A 20,679-nucleotide genomic window follows, 5' to 3' on the forward strand; every position below is an offset into this window, starting at 1 on the left:
TTCATTTAAAATTAAGAGATAAAAACATATTTAATTTTTAAAAAAATTATAAAACTAATAAATTTCTTGGGCCTTGCAAGGACGTGGTAAAACAATTAAATTGCATATATGTTTAGTGATAATCATTTATTCTTGTTAATTGAATTTGAACAATAATAATTTTTTTACTTAGTAAGTAATATTCAATTATATTTCTTTCACCATATTAAATATGAAATGATTGAAGAGATAAGATTAACAAAATAAATATATTTGAACTAAGACATGCATTTTTATTGACATGATGTAATAAAGTTAATTTAAATTTAGGTTAATTAAAACTACAATATTTTGAAATTTAGTTCACTAAAAAAGAAAATATTTTAAGAAGAGAATAATAACAAAAAATCATTATTACTATTAATTAATGTAAGTCATATATATATATATATATATATATATATATATATATATATATATATATCTAACTTTTTTATTTTATTTTTTAGGATCATGTATTTATTACTATTAATTAATGTAAGTTCATATATATATATATATATATATATATATATATATATATATATATATATATATATATGTGTGTGTGTGTGTGTAACTTTTTTATTTTATTTATTACGATCATGTATTTATTTGAATGTATTAGATCACTTAATATTATTAAAAACTCATTATTTATGTTGCATTAACAATATATTTATGTAGTTATTTGTTAGTTATCAAATTAATTATAATTGGATTAAATATTTGTAGTCCTAATTATCTTTTTTGTTTCTTAAAATCCAAATAAATTTTATTGAAAAACATTTTACAACTGAATAATAAATAACTTTTCGATCCAAACAATAGGAAGTCATGATTTTAAAAATATGAAACTATACTTTTATTTATCCTAATTTATAATAATATGTATCCTAATTTTCAGTGCATTTCTTAATTGAAATTGAAAGAGGTTCTTAAAAAAATTAAACAGTCTGTCAAACTAGATAATATATAATTTGATTAAGAGGAAATAAATTATAAACCAATTCCCAAAGTTCTCTAAAACTTCTAAATAATGACTAACCCAGGCAGTTAAAATTCAGAAACAGAAATCAAGTTATTAATGTCAAATAAATATAAATTAAATATTAATTTTATCAGAACATGAATTATCATTTTTTTAAATAATATATAGTAAAAACAGTATCCCGTGTACATAAATTATTTTTCTATTTTAATAAGACACTCACTTACATTAGAAAAAATAACTGGATGTAATTATATTATTTTATATAATAAAAACATTGAATAAACTAATATATATATATATATATATATATATATATATTTTTGTATTTATAAAAAATATAAGAAAAATAGAAAGGATGGATCTCTAACCTAAAACTATGAAAACATTAGTAAAATGAAAAACTAAGGTACTCTGCTAGTATATAAAATATAAGATTTGAATTTGGTCACACTATTTTCCAATTTAATTTAACATATAGAAAAGGAAAATAATCTGTGGAAACAGATTTTCAAAATTGTTCTTAGTCTGAAAACAAAAAGCAATTTTACATATATAGAAAAATAGAAACAAAATATCAAATCAAATTAACAAACCTGAAATCAAATCTTATATCAGGAGAAAAAGTTGGAAAGAAAAAACAAAAAAAAGGAAGTGTTATAAATAATAAAGAGTTGAGGTTGGTTTTTCCACTGACATTCTCTGATTTCACTGGGCAGCATCATCTTCTCCACCCAAATGTTCAAGTTGGAATCTTTGGAGCGATTTCGAAGTTGGTATGACTCTATATAAGTATTGTGTTAAATAAACAGTTCTGGGTGGTGACGATGATAACCATGGAACCTAGAGTGATAGGGGATTACATAATGGGCCCTCCAATCGGGTCGGGTTCCTTTGCCGTGGTATGGCGTTCAAGGCACCGAGTTTCCGGTTTGGAAGTTGCGATTAAGGAGATTGATCAGAGACAACTCAGTCCTAAAGTCCACGAACATCTTCTCAAAGAGATTTCGATCCTTAGCACCATCAAGCACCCCAACATAGTTCGACTCTTTGAGACAATTCAGGTAAGTTTTGATTTTTTTAGTCAGTTGAGAATTATGCACAAACAAAGATTGAGTCTAATGGAAAAGACAAGTTTCTGAAATGAAGTGACACACTGTTGGGAGAGATGCTCACAATTTGTATGAGAGTATTTTGAATAGAATTATCTCTGCATAAAAAATAAAAAAATAATTTTTTTTTTCTGTAACTTTGTTGTTTGAAAGAATGTGGGATTTACTTGTGTTGAAGATATGTGTATATTTAGTATTGTTCAATATATCGAATAAAACAGAGTTCAAAGTTGGAATATTCTTGTTTTGAAAGAAGAATGAGTGTGTCTTTGTTGTTGTGGTTTAAGACCAATGACAGGATTTACCTTGTTTTGGAGTATTGTGCTGGTGGGGACCTTGCTGCTTACATTCACCGCCATGGCAAAGTTTCTGAAACTATTGCACGCCATCTCATGAGGCAATTGGGTTAGTGAGTGTTTTTCAATCATTTGGTCTTTTCTATACTAATTCTTTCGGGTGCACTATTTTGGCTGCTTGCTAATTCTTTTGTGACATATGTTACTATGGATTATTTCGTTTTGCTTATTAATATAGGTTTTTCCAAATTTTTGTACTTTCTTAATGGTTATGTTTTTTTTTGCTTGTACTAAACTTGGTGATCTGTTTTATCATGCAATTCATTCAATGGTAAGCAATGGGTAAATTTCTATAGTTTATAATCTGGGTGTTCTTGTAGCTGCTGGGTTACAGGTGCTTCAGGAAAAGAACCTCATTCACAGAGATTTAAAACCACAGGTATCTCAGTGTATTTTGTGATGTTGTAGACTTTTCATTGTAGTTACTAATATATGTTTGCCTTGGTGTATTTTAATTTATTGTCACTGTTAATTATTGTATCACTTGCTGGGAACTCTTGTTTTTCCCTTTACCTGTGAGCTTTTAATAATTTTTACATGAAATCATCAATTTATCATAGCTTCATACCTGTAGCGAAAAGTGCACAGTAAATAACAGACGGACAAGTACATACAAGTAGAGAAGGGAAAACTTTTGAAACTTGTGAAACCACTTAGTTTAGAAATCATATATCGGCATGTAATATGTTACAAATAATAATTTTATATAATTAACTACTTTTGAACTCATAATTGGTTTATGTATTATTGCACACATATCAATTCATTTGTCATGTCTTTATTTTTGTATGCAGAATTTACTATTGGCAACTACTGCAGCCACAACAATTATGAAAATAGGAGATTTTGGTTTTGCAAGGTATGATGGTTTCTCGGATGTTAAACAATGGAAACAAAATTTTTCCCCCTGTTGCTGTTATAATCCGGAACTCAATACTTACTTCTTTTTTTCCTTTTCTGATGTTTTATGTATTGCTCATTGTGGAATATAGTTGATTGTTGTAGACATTGATAAATTGATTAACTTGACCCTAGGCCATCTTTATAAACAATGTATTTGCTTGTAGATGCTTCATCAACTCTGTATAATATCTCTGTTTTAGTTTTATATGTAAATTATTCAAATGGTTTATCATATTTGGTAATTGTTTTTCTTCAATCTGGTTGAAGCAATAAGGTAAAAAAACATGAATTTCTTGCAAAGGGTAGTTTCCTGATGTATCATTGTTCTAGGTCTCTCACACCCCAGAGTTTGGCTGATACACTATGTGGTTCACCTTATTACATGGCTCCAGAGATTATTGAGAATCAAAAGTACGATGCCAAGGTGACAAAAGATAGAACTGGAATCAAATTCTAATTGCTAACATCTGTTATTGTTTTCTTCATAAAGATATGAATCATATTGTGGATGCAGGCTGATTTATGGAGTGTTGGAGCAATTTTGTATCAACTAGTGATTGGGAGGCCACCATTTGATGGAAATACTCAATATCAGGTTTTGAGAAGGAACAATCAGTATTTCTTTTGGTAAATAGTCATGTGTCTTACTTTTTTTCTTATCATAATTTTTTGTTACAGCTTTTTCAAAATATTTTGGCATCCACTGAACTGTACTTTCCGCCCGAGGCATTGCAAGAGCTACATTCTGATTGCTTGGATCTTTGCAGAAACCTCTTACGTCAAAATCCAGGTATTCATTGTAACTTCATGTCATGGACATACATGTATTTTTAATAACAATTGGTTAGAGCTTATTCTAGAAAACTTTAATGTTATGCTGTAATATGCAGATGAGAGATTAACATTCAAGGCTTTCTTCAACCACAATTTCCTTCAGAATTCCAGGTCATTATTCTTTAATTTCTTTTTTTGTCTTCAGTTCTTGTATCCTGTTGCATTTCTTTCAATCTCATAGCTATTTGTAGTGATTTCTTGTCCTTCATAACTTATAGGTCAACCGTAGGAAAATTGACTGTTCATCAATCAGGTGGCTCTCTGTCCGAGATGTCTCCAACTATTGCAAGTGGTAAGATGGGGAAGGCTGTTGATGCTGATACTCATTTGTCATACCCTGTATGCTGTATTCTCATTTTTGCATTGTTTTCTTTACAGTTTCTAATACTTGCTTTTGTATTCAGATTCCCGTTTAATGCAGTCTGTAGAGAAAGACTATGTACTTGTCCATTCCCATTTTGCATCATTGGAGGCTTTTTCTGACTACTTTGATGCATCTGTGCAAGATGATTCCTTATACAGTATTGCTCAAAGTCATTCAAAGATTGCTAAACCGGATATTGGAGTTCCAAAACAAACAACGGATCTGACATCTTTCTCCAGTAGAGGATTAGAGAATCTAGAAAGCAATAAACTTGAGGCATGTGTGGCATCATGTGAATTTACTGCTTTAAGGGAAGAGCATGATATTTCCTCACTGCAACCTTCAAACAGGTTAAAGTTGTTGCATGAGTATGGGAAGATCCTTAAAGAACTTTCGCAACAAAAGGTGAGTTTATGTTCAGTAAACCCAAGGTCATTACATTAATATTTTCAGAGAATATTTTGAAATTTTAAATGAAAAAAAGATAGTTATTAACTTTTTCTCTTGATGGCATGATCCCATATCTAACGATTGAGTTCTATATTCCTTTGAATTTTTCAGTTCTTTTCTCTGTCAGTGTCATATGAATGTTTTGTTCTATGCAGCATTACATATCAGAATGATAACCAGCCATGTTTGAATGGATTCTTTTTCATAGTTAATTTGTAATTTTCCTATTGGATTCTATTAGATTGCAAATTGGTTGAATGCTTCTTAGGGTCTATTTGGACGAGCTTGTAAAGAAAAATAAGAAGTAAAAAATGAAATTGACTTCTCTTTATGTTAAAATTATATCATGAATAAACTAATGTGTAGAAATTCTCTCGTAGTTTCTAAAAATTTTTAATTAACTTGTGCTTAAGTTAAATTTAGCTCATGGAAAAGCCAATCTTAATGTTCCATAATCAATCTAAATTTTAATGGTGATTTGGTGCAGTATGATACAGGACTGTATCTAGAGTCACTTGCAGTTGAGTTGGTGATTCTGGCGATATGGAAGAAGGCTCTAGAAATCTGTAACTCTTGGATGGCCTCCCTTACTACTAGTGGGTTTCCTGAAAGCAGTTCAACTAACGAATCCATATCTTCAAGTAATGTGGAGTTACCACAGACTTCAGAACTGAAAATAAATTTTAGTGATCCTCCCTCTGTCTCCATGTGGGCCAAACATGAGTTTGTTCTTGCTGTTGATCGTGCTGAAAAACTATCATGTCGTGTTCAAAATATGGATGGTAGGATTTCTTTATGTTTCTGAACTTAAAATCCTTTCATGGCTTGTAAAGATATAATAATGTTAACTATCTACTCCCAAAAACATATTGCAGGAGCTGCTGAGATGCCAGATGCAATGGAAATTATATTCCAAAACGCTCTTTCAATCGGGACAAGTGGTGCGGTGAGTAGCCTAATATTCTTCACTTTTAGATTTCCTTCCAAACTTGCAATCTTCCCCAAAGAGCATATACACGTAAAAATGTGATCTTTATAAAATAATCAGCACTTGCCTGAGTAGGTAAATGAATATTTTTTCTTTTTTGCCATTTTTTTTAGGTAGATGAATATATGGAGAACAGAGATAGGGCTAGTGCTTCTTACTCAAGAGCGATGCTGCTACTTTCATTTTTGGTGAGAGAAGCAGAGAACCTTCCACTGAACCCACCATTTTCACTCATTGCCACTAATAAAGAGAGAATCTTACAATACATTTACACATTACAGTCTCGTAAGAAATCTTCGTTGGAGTCCTCTTCAAATAAGCTACTTTCACTTACAACAAAGTAGATGTAACGAGGGTTGTTATATAACTAACTATCATGGCCATGTAAAGGGGACTTTCCTTTGCTGCATGATTTTATGTATATAATGATAATTCTTTGACATGGGAATTTGTAAATATTGTATAGCTCATAGTTCTATACAATTTTGAAAACACTATCACCAATGAATTGAAATTTCTTGTGGAAAATTATATTTAGATTTCACTTAGAAAAATTTCCTTCTTGCAAATCTGATGAACGAGTTGTTTTAAAATTATTTCAAAAATATGATGAGCAGGTTTTTTTAAACAAAATTGTTTTATTAGTGTAATAAATCATGTCTAGCTTCTTTGTCTTTGTTCCACACCACAAACTTTCTATAATTGGTTTCTTAACGTACAAAATGCAAAAGGAAGAAATAGTTGGTAGAGGAAATAGAGCCAGCTTAGTAACCACAAGCAATTTAAATTTATTATATCGATATCACAGGTTTTCATTTCAACATAGAATTTGATGAAAAACTATTACGAAATGTACTGATAACAAGATGGAAAATTAAGCTTGAGAATTTAGTAACATCTTTGAGGAGCAAACAAACTTCGAAGTCTAAAACGGGAAAAAGAAAATCACTTCAGTCACATTCAGCGTAATGCATCTACCACATTGACATGCAGGCATTCTGAAAACATTATGCTTAAATATGAGAAGATTTTAAAGAAAAATATAGTTCATAGATAGATGCAAAACAATTCAAGTAAAACTGGAAAGTGGCTGAATGGAGGATCATAAATCACTTAATGTTCAGGCTCAAACAATACTTAATGTTTCTTATCTAAAGTCTATTTAGCGGAGTTTAACAACATTAACACCAGTCCAAGATAGTAAAAGAGCGTACACAGTAATTTAATATGGTACACACATCTACACGACAAGTTTCGTGAGCTGCAGAATTAGAAATAAACATTATAGGTACACCGTTGAGGGGGATTAAGAAATGATATGCAAAAACCAAAGGTTGCCTTTATGTTATTGCATGCATGCATGTATCAAACCTCAAGTCGAAGTATCCCCTTCCAAACGTATTCTCTTACAACATTTCTCTTCACCTTGATTGCTCGCTCCAACCCTATTTTCCTTGGCCTCCATGGAACATCTTTTGTAGGGTTTAAAGCCTGTTCGACGAGTCTTAAGCTTTCCTTGTCCAAGCCCTAAGGTTAACAGTCCCACATTATTTTCTACAAATGGCGGATTTTTCTGCATTGGTTTATAGATAGAACTGCATTTCTTGCTTTCAAGGTCTTCATTTCTGTCATCTATGGTTTGCTGGTTATCATTGGTGATGCCCATTTGGTCCTTATTCGTTAAAGCATGAGGAGGTGAAAAGCTTTGAGGTAACACCTCTCTGGAGAACAAAGCCTGAAATGCTAGTTTCCCCTGAAAACAAGTAGCATGAGAAGAGTTGCAACATATAAAAATATTGTATCAAGATTTCATTAAGGTAAACTGGGATACCTCTTCAGAGACCTCTTTCCAAGAATCGGTAAGGTTGCAAATGCTTCTACGACGATTACTAAACTCAATGGCTAAATGGTTAGCATCGGGAGTTTCAGGCTCTTCCTTCCCTTTCTCATCCTTCCCTAGTGCATCAGTTTCCACATCGCTGCTTGAGGCTGTGTTGGAACCACACGAGGAACGGTCAACCTGTTTTCTGCCTTTCGTTTTGTTGGAATCAAGGTGCTCAGAAATTATTTCGTTCGTCTCATGATCGGTAGCCTTTGGTGAAGTATTTAACTTGACATCTCCACTCTCAGAATCTGATGAAATGACAGCTAGTGATTTTGAAGCTGAATGTTGAGCTTGAGGAGCTTCCGAGTATTCTGGATGCATCATCTGATCATGCAGAGGAGGATTTTGTAGAGTACTCTTTTCTTGTTCTGCCTTTAGAGATGGTGTTTCAGAAGTATTCATTGATGGGACTGCAGTCACAGATGCAGGAGGACAAGCAAAAGCAGTATGAAGAGGAGCACACAAAGGAAGCAGTCCATGAGCTGCCCACCACGCAGTTGCAGCAGCTACAGTAGCAGCTGCAATAGCTACAACGCTTGGAGGGGAACCAATATGTCTAGATGTGAAACCTCCTTGAGAGCACCTAGGAGAATCTGCTGAAGTCTCTGGATTTGCATAGGGCCAAAATGTAGCAGCGAAACTTGCTGCAGCATGGGCTGCTGGGTTTTGCAGCAAGGTAGAGACAATAAGATTAGAAAATGTGGAAGACATGTGAAGAAATGATTGGTAATCGTCCTGGTTGTGTTGGGTGAAGGGAGGATACGGAAGAAATGATTGATGAGCAGAAGATCGTGCTGTGTTATTTTGACTTTCTCTTGTGTTCGATGGAGCTGAATTGGTGAAAAGATTTGGTTGCCCATTAGCCCCTCCTATTGGCTGAAACATGCAGTCACGAAACAGCATATCTTGTGATGGATTTTGAGTACATGTTCCAAGGTTCCCGTCAACAACGTGCACAGTTACATGTCTAGGGTAATTCTGATTATTGCCTTGCATTCCTTCTATTGTTAATGCACTATCGAGACCATCTGTTTTCTCATTTTGAACCAATTTCATTAGTAAAGCATCAGAATTCTCTAACGTGGAGTTTTTACTAGTTCCATTTGCCTGTTTTCCACCATTGATCTCCAAATTCCCATTTTCAAGTTCAACAGTCAGAAATGATTCAGTTTTGTCATCTGGAGTTATTACCTCTTTCACTGAAGTTGTAGTCTCCTTGAATACGCATGAATTTCCCAGCGGCACTGACATAGATATTGAACTCCTGTTTGCTGAAGATAGAGAGGAACATGGTACCTCCTGGATATCTGTAAATACTTTTGAACAGTTCTCATCCTTATTTTCCTTTACTGTTGTTGGCCCCTCGTCTAAATCATAAATCTTATAGAATAAGGAAAAGGCGGAATTATGTACTGACCAAGGAAGCTGGAAAAAAATGTGTGAAATTGAAATCTATATATAAAAAAATATTAACCTCCGGAACTGGTTCTTTTTCCAAGTCCAGTGCTTGGTTGTCATGTGAAAATTCGACTAAATTGATCTTTCCATCCTTTGCTCCACTATGTAATGTTGCGGTACCAATCCTGGTCTTCCGAGGATAAGGATTGCTTGGTTTTCTTTTGGGCCGTGGAGGGGGAATATCTATATCAAGAGCTTGTCCAATTGGAACACCCTTTACAAGGGCTTCTTTCTCCAACTGGAAGTAAAAGTCCAAATGGTATTCTCAGCAAGTGAAGTTTCATATAAACCATTAAAAGCATTTACTGGAGTATGATAGCGTTTGTTGTAAGGAATTTTCAAAATACTCTTTGGATAATAGAAATAGCTGTAACGCATCAGTGTATTCAAGCACGATAGCTTAGAGAGGAAAGCATCCAGAAATATTGTTCAACGAAGTTGAGGACAAAAAATCAGCTGTGGATGTAATCATGATGCATATGGATTTGATGGGCTGCAAACTGATTGTAGTTTAAATAAAAAGATGTATGTCAACATTACTGTAATCCAAACATGTAGGAAGCTGTCGGCATTACAAAATCATAGCCCTATGAAAGTCCATGGTGGTAACAGTTCCCAAAATTTGCAGAAGGCAGCACTGTTAACTTGTGCGCGAACAGAACTTGACAAGTTTAGCTTGAATACTAACTTGAGATCTTAGGAACTTATTTCTATTTTCAAAGAAATTAATTTCCTATGTTCAAAATCAAAGTTCTTTTCTATTATGATGGTGGTTAGAACTCCAGAGGAATTAGAGCCTTGGTGATTCTTAAACCACTACAAAATATCTGCATAGGAAGTTGGAGATGGTGTCAAACCATCTATATACGAAATTTCTGTTTCGAATTCCAAGATAAATAAATAGTTCTACCTCTGGTTTAACAACAGTGGCCCTGGCTAATGAGACCAAAACCCAGTCCCAAGGGGATGGTACAACCAATACGCTTCCTTCCCTTTTCCTTCACTATTTGCTTTACGTTCATACTTAAAGTTCCATATTTATTTTTCTTTTCCTTTGATTTTTAACTTTTTTCTATGGGATATATAATCTCTTTTCACTAATTTTTTTAGCAACTGGTGTATAGGATGATAACTGACACCAGATGTGAGTCCACTTCCCTCGAAAGCCCTCTAACTATTCTCATGCATGCCTTGCTAAACGAGAAATTGTTATCAAAGCCTATATCCCCACCTTGAGGTTGGATTTCATAGATGCCTAATCCTGTAAAATTAACGTTCCAGATGTCCTATCCCGAAGATATTATGGGAGTTTTAAGACTCATGATCCACATCAGTTAGGTTATGGTCAAAGACAAGTATTCTTCATAAGTGATTTGAGTAATCCGCACTTCTTCAGTTAGGCCTAGTTCATTATTCATAAAACAAAATCTAATGCACTTTATTTATCTATTGTAAAGTATGAAGAATAGGCTTGAATTGGCTAACGAAAGAGGCTGTGTGTTTCTCACGTAGCACATAAATATGCATATTAATGGCCTCTCTTGTCACACATAAACTGATCACTCTTGTTTCTGTGGTGATCCACTATACTACCAGAGGACAGCAATGTATCTGTGAAAGTAATATTCTATAAAATTATGTTTAAGCATTGGACTGGTTCTTTCGGCCATACAAAAAGGCATTTGAAGAAGTTTCTCTGTTCGAATGAAATTTATAGATTTCAGATTAGGTACAACAATATTTATTTATAGACCTGTTATCGGGCCATTAAAGTACACATTTCTTCGGCATCAATCGGCTCTTCCCTTTCTTTAAAAGTGTGTGTGCATATTCCATTAATCTTTATATGCTTTAACATTTTTTCAGGAGGTAAAATTCTCTTTTTCCATTTATCACTTCTGCACATAAACATGTTTTATTCATAATATGATGTCAAAGCTTGGTTTTGTTAATTCTTGAACCCACAAATAAGCATTCAAATTAAGCATTCTGGTTTTATTTATCGGGATTGAGCTGTATAATGGTAATTAAATATGATGTCCAAGCTTGGTTTTGTTAATTCTTGAGCCCCACAAATAAGCATTCAAATTAAGCTTTCTGGTTTTCTTTATTGGGGTTGAGCTCATATATGAATTTCTACTAAACTCTGTTCAATTCCATGTAAGTTCAGGCGTAAGTATTTGACTATAGGGGCACTTTAAACTGTTTACGCATGCCCCTGCGCTCAATCGCAAACGTTGAGTTGTATTGTTTCTGCCAGTCAGTCTAGTAGTCATAGCTTTGAGCAGTTTTATTCTGTGACACTAGCACAGTGAAATATTCACTAAAAAAATCACAGTTAAATGAAAAAAAGAGCACAAATGATTGATGGGTTTTGGATCTTAGCATAACTGACATGTCGACATTTATAATCATGCCTAATGACCTTATTTGAAAAAAAAAGGGGGCTGGTTTGACCAAGATAATCAAATTGATCATCTTGCCAAACCAGCCCCCATATTGAAATGTGGAAATTCTTTTCCAAGGGAGTGGGATATAGAGCATCTACACATTTATTGTCCATCTTTGAACTAATAATAAGCAATCGTATTTAGCTTTTAGCACTCAAATTATATAGACATTAAGCTCTTCCACAAATTAGCATGAGCAATATTAATATTCCAATAAATCGGATTACTTAGGTATAAGATTTAAGACACTAATATAGAGGTCGTCTGGTCTTTATGTATGACAACGCACGACAGCATCCCATAGCTAGACCTCCAGCCATCCTTTATTTCGAAGGATAAACTTTTCTAATTATATATAGATCAATATCATGATGTATAACCTAACAACCCTAATTTCCTTAAAATCATCAAGTTCTTGAAGAATCCTTATTAATTAGGAAGGCAAATAATTGTTCTAGTGAATCTAATCTATGTGGATGTTACTCCCATGACCATAATTAAAAATTCTACTCCACTATCAACACATCATATTAGAGTCCCGTTCCAGTATCAAACAATTTACTGTGTCACGAAACTTCCCAGTTCCCAAAGTGGGTACTGCACTCTTGTCATGGTGATCAATCAACCCGTGTATTTCCTCTAAAATGTGCTCCTGAAAAAGAAAACCACCACCATCTGCACCTATAGAAAGAAAATATCTTGTGAACTTCATATATAGAGACTCGAGTGACTCACAAAACTTCATCAAACAGATATATAGCTCTTGTCATCCACCTCAAAGTAAAAACAAAATTTTATCTGATACACATTGCTTTCTAAAGAGCAACACTGATGTATTTGACACACCATGGACGACCAACCACTATCCCTTTCCAGTTCGTACCACTAAGCCACTTCCCTAAATATGGCTTGTCTAAACCTCTATACCATTTAGCTCTGGAATCTGCAATCTACATTGTGAATTTTGTAAGCAAATCTCGCAATATTTTAACATACTCCAGTGTTGAAGGCTCATCGCCTCTGGAAGGTATAGGGGAGGGTAACTATGCAGTCCTCCCCTTACATATATGCAAGCAGAATGCTTCTACATTGAAGCCCATGAGTAACTAGTCACCAATACCGTAGTGCAAGGCTCACCCTCTCACAACATTTTACTAAAAGGGATTCTTTTGAATAAAGCAACGTTCCTAAATTACAAACAGTCTGAAAAATTTTTCCCAAATGTTTCACAGGTGAATTTGATTAAGGGTAATATACATTTCAACAAGTAGGCAAATTGGCCAGAATATCACAGTCTACCTTCCTTCAGTTCTGCTTCAATTCCACAAATTGACCAATATCTATTTAACCACTATTGATGGTATTGCAAGTTGCCAAAAATTTTCAGGAAGCCCTAAAGATGCCAAGCGTGAGTCAATTGAAATAGATTTTAGTTCCTAATGTGTAAAACAAATCCATCCAAAGAAATAAAGTGAACACTAAACAGGAAAACACAAGAACCCTAAAGGCCTAATCCAACGAAATACCAAACTTAATTCTGTCTTGCCTTCTGACTGAATCAAACTTTGCAAGTATCAGCATAAGTGCTTGTAGGCTACGATGCTTCTTCACCACAACACAAGCATATGTCAGTTTTTCTTTTGCCATTTTTCAGAAGCAATTATCCCCAAAACTTAAATTGTCAGGTTAAGGCACGTGAGTGACCTTGTGTTACATTTCTAACATGATCCTCACACAGGAACCTTTCGGACATGAAGAACGGATAATGAACAAGTCCGTATACCTTGTGCTGAACTTTTAACTATTTCTAAATAAGAATGGAGTCCAAAAGGATCAAACTCCCAACCACAAGGTTATAGAACCTCTAATGCCATGCTAAGAACCATATCCACTGCCGTCATGTAATCCATATAATCCACATCCGTTAGGTAATGGACCTCTCTTGTATTACACTTATCTTTGAAACATGTCGAAATGTGTATGTAATCCATATATCCAGATAATCGACCTTACCAAGCTATGCTTGACAAAATGTGTCCTTTAGAGTTGTGGTTCTACAGACTCCATTCTTCTCCACTAGGAACCTCTATAGTTCATTGTCTCTATATTGTTACCATGAAACTTGGCCATGACAGTCAAGTTAACTTACTACATGTATGTTTAGTAGCCAAAGATCAAACACAAAACTTTGGCCAAGACTTGATACTTTCTTTGGCTAAAAATGACCTTTATCCAAATTTATTGTCCAAAACTGTCATTCACCTCTGCCTTTATATTAACATAATGTAAATAATGTTTTCTTTCGTAGTGATCTCACAAAGGAAGTTTACTTTCAGCAAATTTTTCACTAATGGGATTAAGAATGTATTTAACCGTTGAAGCCTGAAGTTTGGACCATGCAGAGACCCACCCAACTTTGTGCTTAATTTAAAAGAATGATGGCCAACAAGAATCAAACTCTAGACTACATGGTCATAGAAGTCCTGATACTACGTCATGAACCCACTATCTCAATATCTTAGGTCAATGTAGACAAATAATGATTTTATATTACATCTCTAGCACACAATCTCAGAAAAATATATTTTTCTTAATAAAACAAAGCACCAAGAACACAGACAATTTTTCCCAACCTCAGACAACAGCAGAAATGTGACTTTGAGTTTTTCCATACATACAGTGCTGTTAAAACATCAAGACAATACTCATTTCTCTTAAAATCTCACGTAAGGTGTTGCACGTCATTAGGGGAGAAAGAGGCATTTTTAAAAATCCATTCGTCCCAAAGATGTCAAATGCATAACATGTCCACCCTAACACCTTATTTAACTCCGATTAAAAGCCTAACCCAAAGTACTACCTAATATATAGCACACCCATACTAGATCATTTTGACAAATAAACCCATAGTTGGTAGAATCCTGCGAAAACCTTACCAACTTTTGAATTGTCGAAATAAGCAACAGAGGGACGAAATGATCAGCTTTCCAAAGTGCTACAGCTTTTCAGTGTTACAGATGAACCATTTGTTGATTTAGTATGAAATCATTCCTGAATGGCCTCCTCAATATAGGGGCAAGGAAAAAGCTATACCATACCAGTTAAGTATATCCGTGCCTTATTAGTTTTCCTCCTTCGCTTTCATTTATATCAATGATTTCCTATTTTTTCCAAGTCGCTAAGATCTTATAAGATATTTTATCATTATTCATTACCTATGAGATTTTAATATTTAATGGTTACATAAATTATGTTAAATAAATTAAGTAACATCATTTTATATAATCCATTGAAATATTGGTAACTCAAAAACAATGAATAATGATCAAATATCTGATAGGAGCTCAACAGGGGGGCAAAAAATCACTACTATATAAGCACAGGAGGAAAACCTGATACAGAGGAGGCCATTACAGAACAGAAAATAATGTTATAGAACACTGCTTTCTTGGTGCAAGCTAAAGTTGCATCTGCTTAGGGTCTATTTGGGATGGTTGCGAGATCAGGAAAAGCAGTTAATCATGACTATCGAGGATCTCTGTGTTTAAATCAATCCAAGCTCTAGAGATGTTCTAGTGTCAATTTTGTTATGAATTTCTTCATTTAGGAGTTCTATTCGATTGGAGAGTAAGCGATGTGATTGATAAAGAAAAGTGAGAAGGTATCCATTGACCTTTGTGAAAAACTTCTGTGCGTGGCTCCTGATTTGCACGGCAGTCTTTGTTCCTATATGCTCTGTATAGCAGAAGTGAAACACCAAGAGGGGAACAAGTCATGGAAGAAAGAAAAAGAAAGCTCCAGTCAAGATTAAATCAAATATGGAGACCGTTTCATGCCATTTTCACTAATCTTTAGAAAGGAAGAAGGAAGGAAGATATTGAGGCAAACATGATAAACAGACAATCACCTTCTATGCGCTGCCATGCTCGCCCGTGCAGCTTCAAAGCTTCTAGAAACCTATTATGCTCCTCCTCTGTCCATCGTTCCCTTTGCTTTGTGATTGTATACGGTTTTCTCGTCTACAAAAGGCAGTTAAGTACTCAGACCACAATACCAAACTTTCCCGTACACAAGAAACTTCCACATATATCAAGATAACTCCTACCTTTACAACTACTTCTTCTCCAGAGGAGTACGCGTCCATTACAGGACGTGAGCAGCTACCGCTGCTTCAGATCTTCCCTGACAAGGAGTGGATACAGGGAATAGCGCCTTTCATTTTTTGTAACACGAAAAACAGTAAAGAGTAAAGCCGTTGTGATGAAAGTGAGCAGACTCTGAAGAAGGTATTGTGGTGATGTTACTGCAAAAGAAACAAAGCGAGAATAATAGGAAGAGATCCGTCTCTGTTTTGTATAAGATGGAATAAGCACTCCAATTCAAATGTCACACGTAAAATAGTACTACATAGAAGATGAAGAAAGAAAAAATATTCAACAAATTTCAAGTATCACCCGAGGGGGAGAGAGTAATAGATATAGAGAGACAGCGAGAGAGACGCTTCTGCTCTGAATGAATAAAAGAAAATTTACTTAATCAGAATCCTCACCAAAACGAACTCGACAGCGCCAAAACCTTTCAAACGCGAAGAGAGGGAAACTACAATTAGTATAGAAACAAAAAGAAATCACAACATCATCAATAACAACTATTTCTATCTTCACTTTCACAAATACTTTACTAATCACTGCAAATTTCGATTCCTCCTGTTTGGTTGCCGAGAAAATATAATCACAAAGCAACTCAAAACCATCGAAATTCAACTCAACAGCGTCGCGCTGAGAGTACCGACAGCACCTGTTACATCCAAATCCAGATGAGGTAAATCCGTTCGCAGCAGTCCGGTTCAATTTTCTCGGAAACCAAACAGAACAAATAAAATAAACCAAAACAAAACAAAATAAAAAAGGAAAACGAATACCTCGGAAGGAAACCATGACATTGAAGAAGAACAAGAAGAAGAAGAAGAACCTCTCACGTGAGCGATCATCACCGGACACTCGTCGGAGGGCTCATTTTCCGGCAATGGTGAATCGAATAGAGTTCAGATCGGAAACCGAAAAAGAGAAAAACGAAAATCGAAAAATAGCGTGATGGAAGCAATCAGAAGAAGAAGAAGAGAGGTTTTGCTGAAACGAAAACAAAAACAGAACCCGAAATTGCTACACGCTCACTCACCCCGAAAGTGTTTAAGCGCCAGGAGCAATCTCAGCCACTATAATTTTGTGTGGATTTATTATTTTCTTCCGAAAATTAACGACTCCTTATTTTTTTGAGACTGAGAAGACTCGGCTTATGAGAAAGCGACAAGTGGCGCCAAACTACTGGCTCTTGGTGCTGATGCTTACCTTTGCACTTTTCCTAATTTTTTTCACTTTCTTTCTCTATTTATTTTATCGGGGTGCAGCTTTTAATATTTTTCCCTCGCTCGAATCTCATCCACAAACTTCATGGCTGAGGTTTTAGGTCCGTAAAAGCGTCGCCAGCTTGTGATGGTGGGGCCTGGGGTGACGTGGCCAGGTCGACCGCTCGCATCCGGTCACCCAGTTGCACGACGCTTGGGCCACTTCGCCTAGTGGTGGTATATTCGGCCAGCGTGGCACCTCTTTTTCTAGTGACCGGCACGTGGCGTTTTATTGGGGGAAGTTCCCCGTGCCTGTGGTGGACTCGTGCACTGTGATCAAGTGCGAACCTGAACTTGTACCGTTCTTGCCGTATTTTTGTTTTCCAATTTGGGCAAAACCTCTATGTGGTGTTAATTATCCTTATCATCTCAAATAATGTTTTATATATTTTATTAATGTTATTAAATGGTTTAGAACTTGAGTTAATTTGACTCATTTGGATTGGATGAAAAAAAAAATTTGAAATTTTGGTGAATCCTAATTTTTTTAATAAGTAGCTTTTTTGAGTTAGTTATTTTATAAAATATTAAAATCAATTGTGTTAATTTTTTTTGTATAAAATAATTAGATAACATAAAAAAACTCATAAATCTTTACTTAATAAATAAGAAGAAGTTTAAAGTCATTACAAATTTTGTTAAAAAGATCTTGTAATATGAATGAAATTGATTAATCATAAATTTAATTTAAGATCCTTTTTATTTTTTTAGTGACAGTGGAAATTTTTTTCTATAACATGAAATATGAGTCTTTGAAGTCTAGAAAAACGGAAGTTGTAAAAGGGAAAAGGTTTTCTTACCAGCTAAATGAGCACAACCTTTTTTGAATGCTATGAGATTTTGATTGGTGCATTTAAAATGAATTTTAAAAAACTAAAATGGTGATCTGGATGACAGTTTGAGAAGGAAATCACATTTTGCAGTTTCTCCAAAATGCATATTCTCCATCTTCTCTCTGTGCACATTTCTTCTTGCTTTCTCTTTCGCCGATTCTCGTTAGTCTATCGGTTGTTCTTTCTTGTTGGTGGTAATATCCACCGTTACGTCACTTGTACAGAAATGACTCTTAACATCACTCATTAGACGTCAGACCACCTAATATCCAATGTAAAAAATGATCAATGACATTTCTGTAAATAAAATTTATATTTAGACATCCGATTTGGGGGCACCAATGTCTAAATTGATTAACACGTCAGCTGCTCCAAAATGGACACCAAAAATATGGCAGAAATTAATTTTTTATTGGTCTTAGACGTCCGACTTGAGAGCGTTCGACGTCTAATTCGTATTAAGACGTCGAATTCACTTGTTCAAACGCCAAAATGGTCAGTCTAGAATCCCAAAAGTTTATATAGACGTCTGACCTGTATAGTCTGACGTCTATATAGAGGTCTGACCATGGGGTTTGACGTCTCATTGATGTCTTCCAATAAGACATCAGATAGTGATTTGACGCCAAAAGCCCCAAATAACAGAAGTTAAAACCCTTTTTTGCACTAGTGCGTACACTGGTGCATGACCACCGTTCTCGCGTTCCATCGCCTTTCGTATGTCTTCATATTCTCTCGTCTCTTTCTCGGGACTTTTGCCCTCTCTCCCTTTCATAATTTCTCGTTCGTTTCTCACCTATTGTGACCTCACGGTCGCCTCCACCGTGACCTCCATTGTTGCTTCACCATTGTTTTCGCATAATGTCTTTCTCGTGTTCTTGACGAAGGAGTAAAGGTGTCTCCTTTTTCGAATGTGTGAGAGTTTTTGGGTGAAAGAATGAGTCTTCCATAGTGTTGAGGTGCGTAGAACCATAAAGTCATAGGTTATGATTTCTCTTTGTGTTATTTTTGTTGTTGATGATTGGGTTGTTGTTTTCCTATGTTTTATGTTGATGATTAGGTGTTTGTAGAACCAAAGTGTTAAGGTGCTTGTTGTTTTATTATGTTTTATGTTGGTTTGTAAAGTCTGTTGGTGATGAATTTTTTTTTGTATATGTTGTTGTAGGAGACTTTGTTGGCATTGCTGGCAGTTGCCCTTAACATTTGGTTTTATACGTACTTTATAAATAGATATTTACTTTGTAGATTCTATTGAGCCATAATATATGTGTGGCAAGCTAAACAAAAAAGACTATTTTTTAGAAAATTAGTCAATGATGGCCTTCAATGGATTCACCTATATAAGTCGCAACTAAAGTAGCAAAAATGAGAGCTTGAATACCGCTTGTGAATAATCCAAGGAACATGATAGGTATAGGAACTACTAAAGGTACCATAGATTAATGGAACCATCTGATAGCAATGTAAGTGCAAATTGAGTCATTTTACTTTTGTATATTGTTGATTTAGTGTTATGGAACCATCATTATTATGAAGTTTATTATCTTTTTTCAATTTTCTGAAGCGACTCGTGCCCACATGGAAACTGGGTTCACAAAAGAGAGGATGCCCATGAAATACGTGATGTACGCCAAGCGTATCCCCTTCCGCAAGAGAGTTGTTCTATAATACTAACACAAGTTATCAATGACATCTGAGACCTTCACACATTTGTGGGGAACATATTTGACATCATCGACGCTCGAGTAGGAGACCTAGAGGACAAATCGAAGCTTTAGTAGGACACCTAGAGGAACAAATGAATTATATATATAGTCGTTTCGACCAACAAAGACCGTCTTATATGTGATAATATTGCCTTTCTTATTTTGTAATGTTTTTTATTAATGAATCAAGTATTTTATTATTGTAATGTTTGTTTAATATTGTAATGTTTTCTTTATTAATGAATGAATTACATTTTTCGATTTTTTTTATCTATTATGTTAGATTATTCTATTAGGAATGAATGGATTATAACTTAATGAGGTAATTGAATTTAACCATAATTAATATTGAAAACAGTTATGAAAAAAGTTTATTTGATTCATCGTCTTAATTATAATCGAGGTCGATATTTTTCACTTACTCATCCAAGGAAAAATATTGAAAAAATACTACAAAACAAAGTCGAGGCAACCCTTGGAGCCCAATTCTATACAACTCCAAAAAATGCCTCTGGTAATCGATTACAAGGACCTGTAATTGTTTACCAGGACCTGAGTTGGGCACCAATGCTTATGCTTTTGACCCACCTATATTCAAACCACCTATCTGAGCTTTGGCCTCCACAATTGAATGAACTAAGATATATTTTGATTGGTTTAATAATTTCGGAGGTCCGTATTTCTGCTAGGTCCTCGTATTTTCAAAGATCTCAATTAGGTTCCTATTTTTGTAAAATTGGCTCAATTAGAACCTTGTCGTTAATTAGAGTGGACAACGTTAATATTTCTCTATCTTGGCTTGCTGACTATGCAATTTTTAATGACGTGGAACAATGTGGTTGTCTTAGGTGGAATTTATGTTATTTTAAGTTTTAAATAAGTTAAATTTAATCAAATCATAACGTTTTAATGTTTTATTAGGGATAA

At 34.6% G+C, this 20,679-nt stretch overlaps 2 protein-coding genes across 10 annotated transcripts; one reads left to right on the top strand and one right to left on the bottom strand.

The window, feature by feature from the left end:
• Positions 1-1,669: 1,669 nt before the first annotated feature.
• On the top strand, positions 1,670-6,546 carry LOC108346938 (serine/threonine-protein kinase ATG1a). Its single transcript, XM_017586009.2, has 13 exons — positions 1,670-2,073; positions 2,409-2,526; positions 2,798-2,856; positions 3,272-3,336; positions 3,711-3,804; positions 3,895-3,975; positions 4,059-4,170; positions 4,271-4,325; positions 4,433-4,506; positions 4,619-4,983; positions 5,516-5,810; positions 5,904-5,974; positions 6,130-6,546. Exons 1-13 carry the CDS (start codon positions 1,837-1,839, stop codon positions 6,358-6,360), a joined length of 1,857 nt encoding a protein of 618 aa, XP_017441498.1. The 5' UTR covers positions 1,670-1,836; the 3' UTR covers positions 6,361-6,546.
• A 557-nt stretch (positions 6,547-7,103) lies between these two features.
• On the bottom strand, positions 7,104-17,039 carry LOC108347363 (protein LATE ELONGATED HYPOCOTYL). 9 transcript variants are annotated; one of them, XM_052868006.1, is made up of 8 exons: positions 16,491-17,031; positions 16,359-16,384; positions 15,915-16,112; positions 15,717-15,828; positions 15,483-15,544; positions 9,376-9,597; positions 7,848-9,281; positions 7,104-7,769 (listed from the first exon to the last, which is right to left on the bottom strand). In XM_052868006.1, the coding sequence occupies exons 3-8, from the start codon at positions 15,951-15,953 to the stop codon at positions 7,389-7,391; spliced, it is 2,250 nt and encodes a 749-aa protein (XP_052723966.1). In that variant the 5' UTR covers positions 15,954-16,112; positions 16,359-16,384; positions 16,491-17,031; the 3' UTR covers positions 7,104-7,388. The 9 variants fall into 9 exon arrangements, with proteins under 9 accessions (XP_052723966.1, XP_052723963.1, XP_017442031.1 ...); XM_052868003.1 differs by having other exon boundaries at positions 16,486-17,031; XM_017586542.2 differs by having other exon boundaries at positions 16,731-17,010.
• Between the last annotated feature and the right edge of the window lie 3,640 nt (positions 17,040-20,679).

The sequence above is a fragment of the Vigna angularis genome, chromosome 9, assembly GCF_016808095.1.
Source record: "Vigna angularis cultivar LongXiaoDou No.4 chromosome 9, ASM1680809v1, whole genome shotgun sequence".
Classification (NCBI taxonomy): domain Eukaryota; kingdom Viridiplantae; phylum Streptophyta; class Magnoliopsida; order Fabales; family Fabaceae; genus Vigna; species Vigna angularis.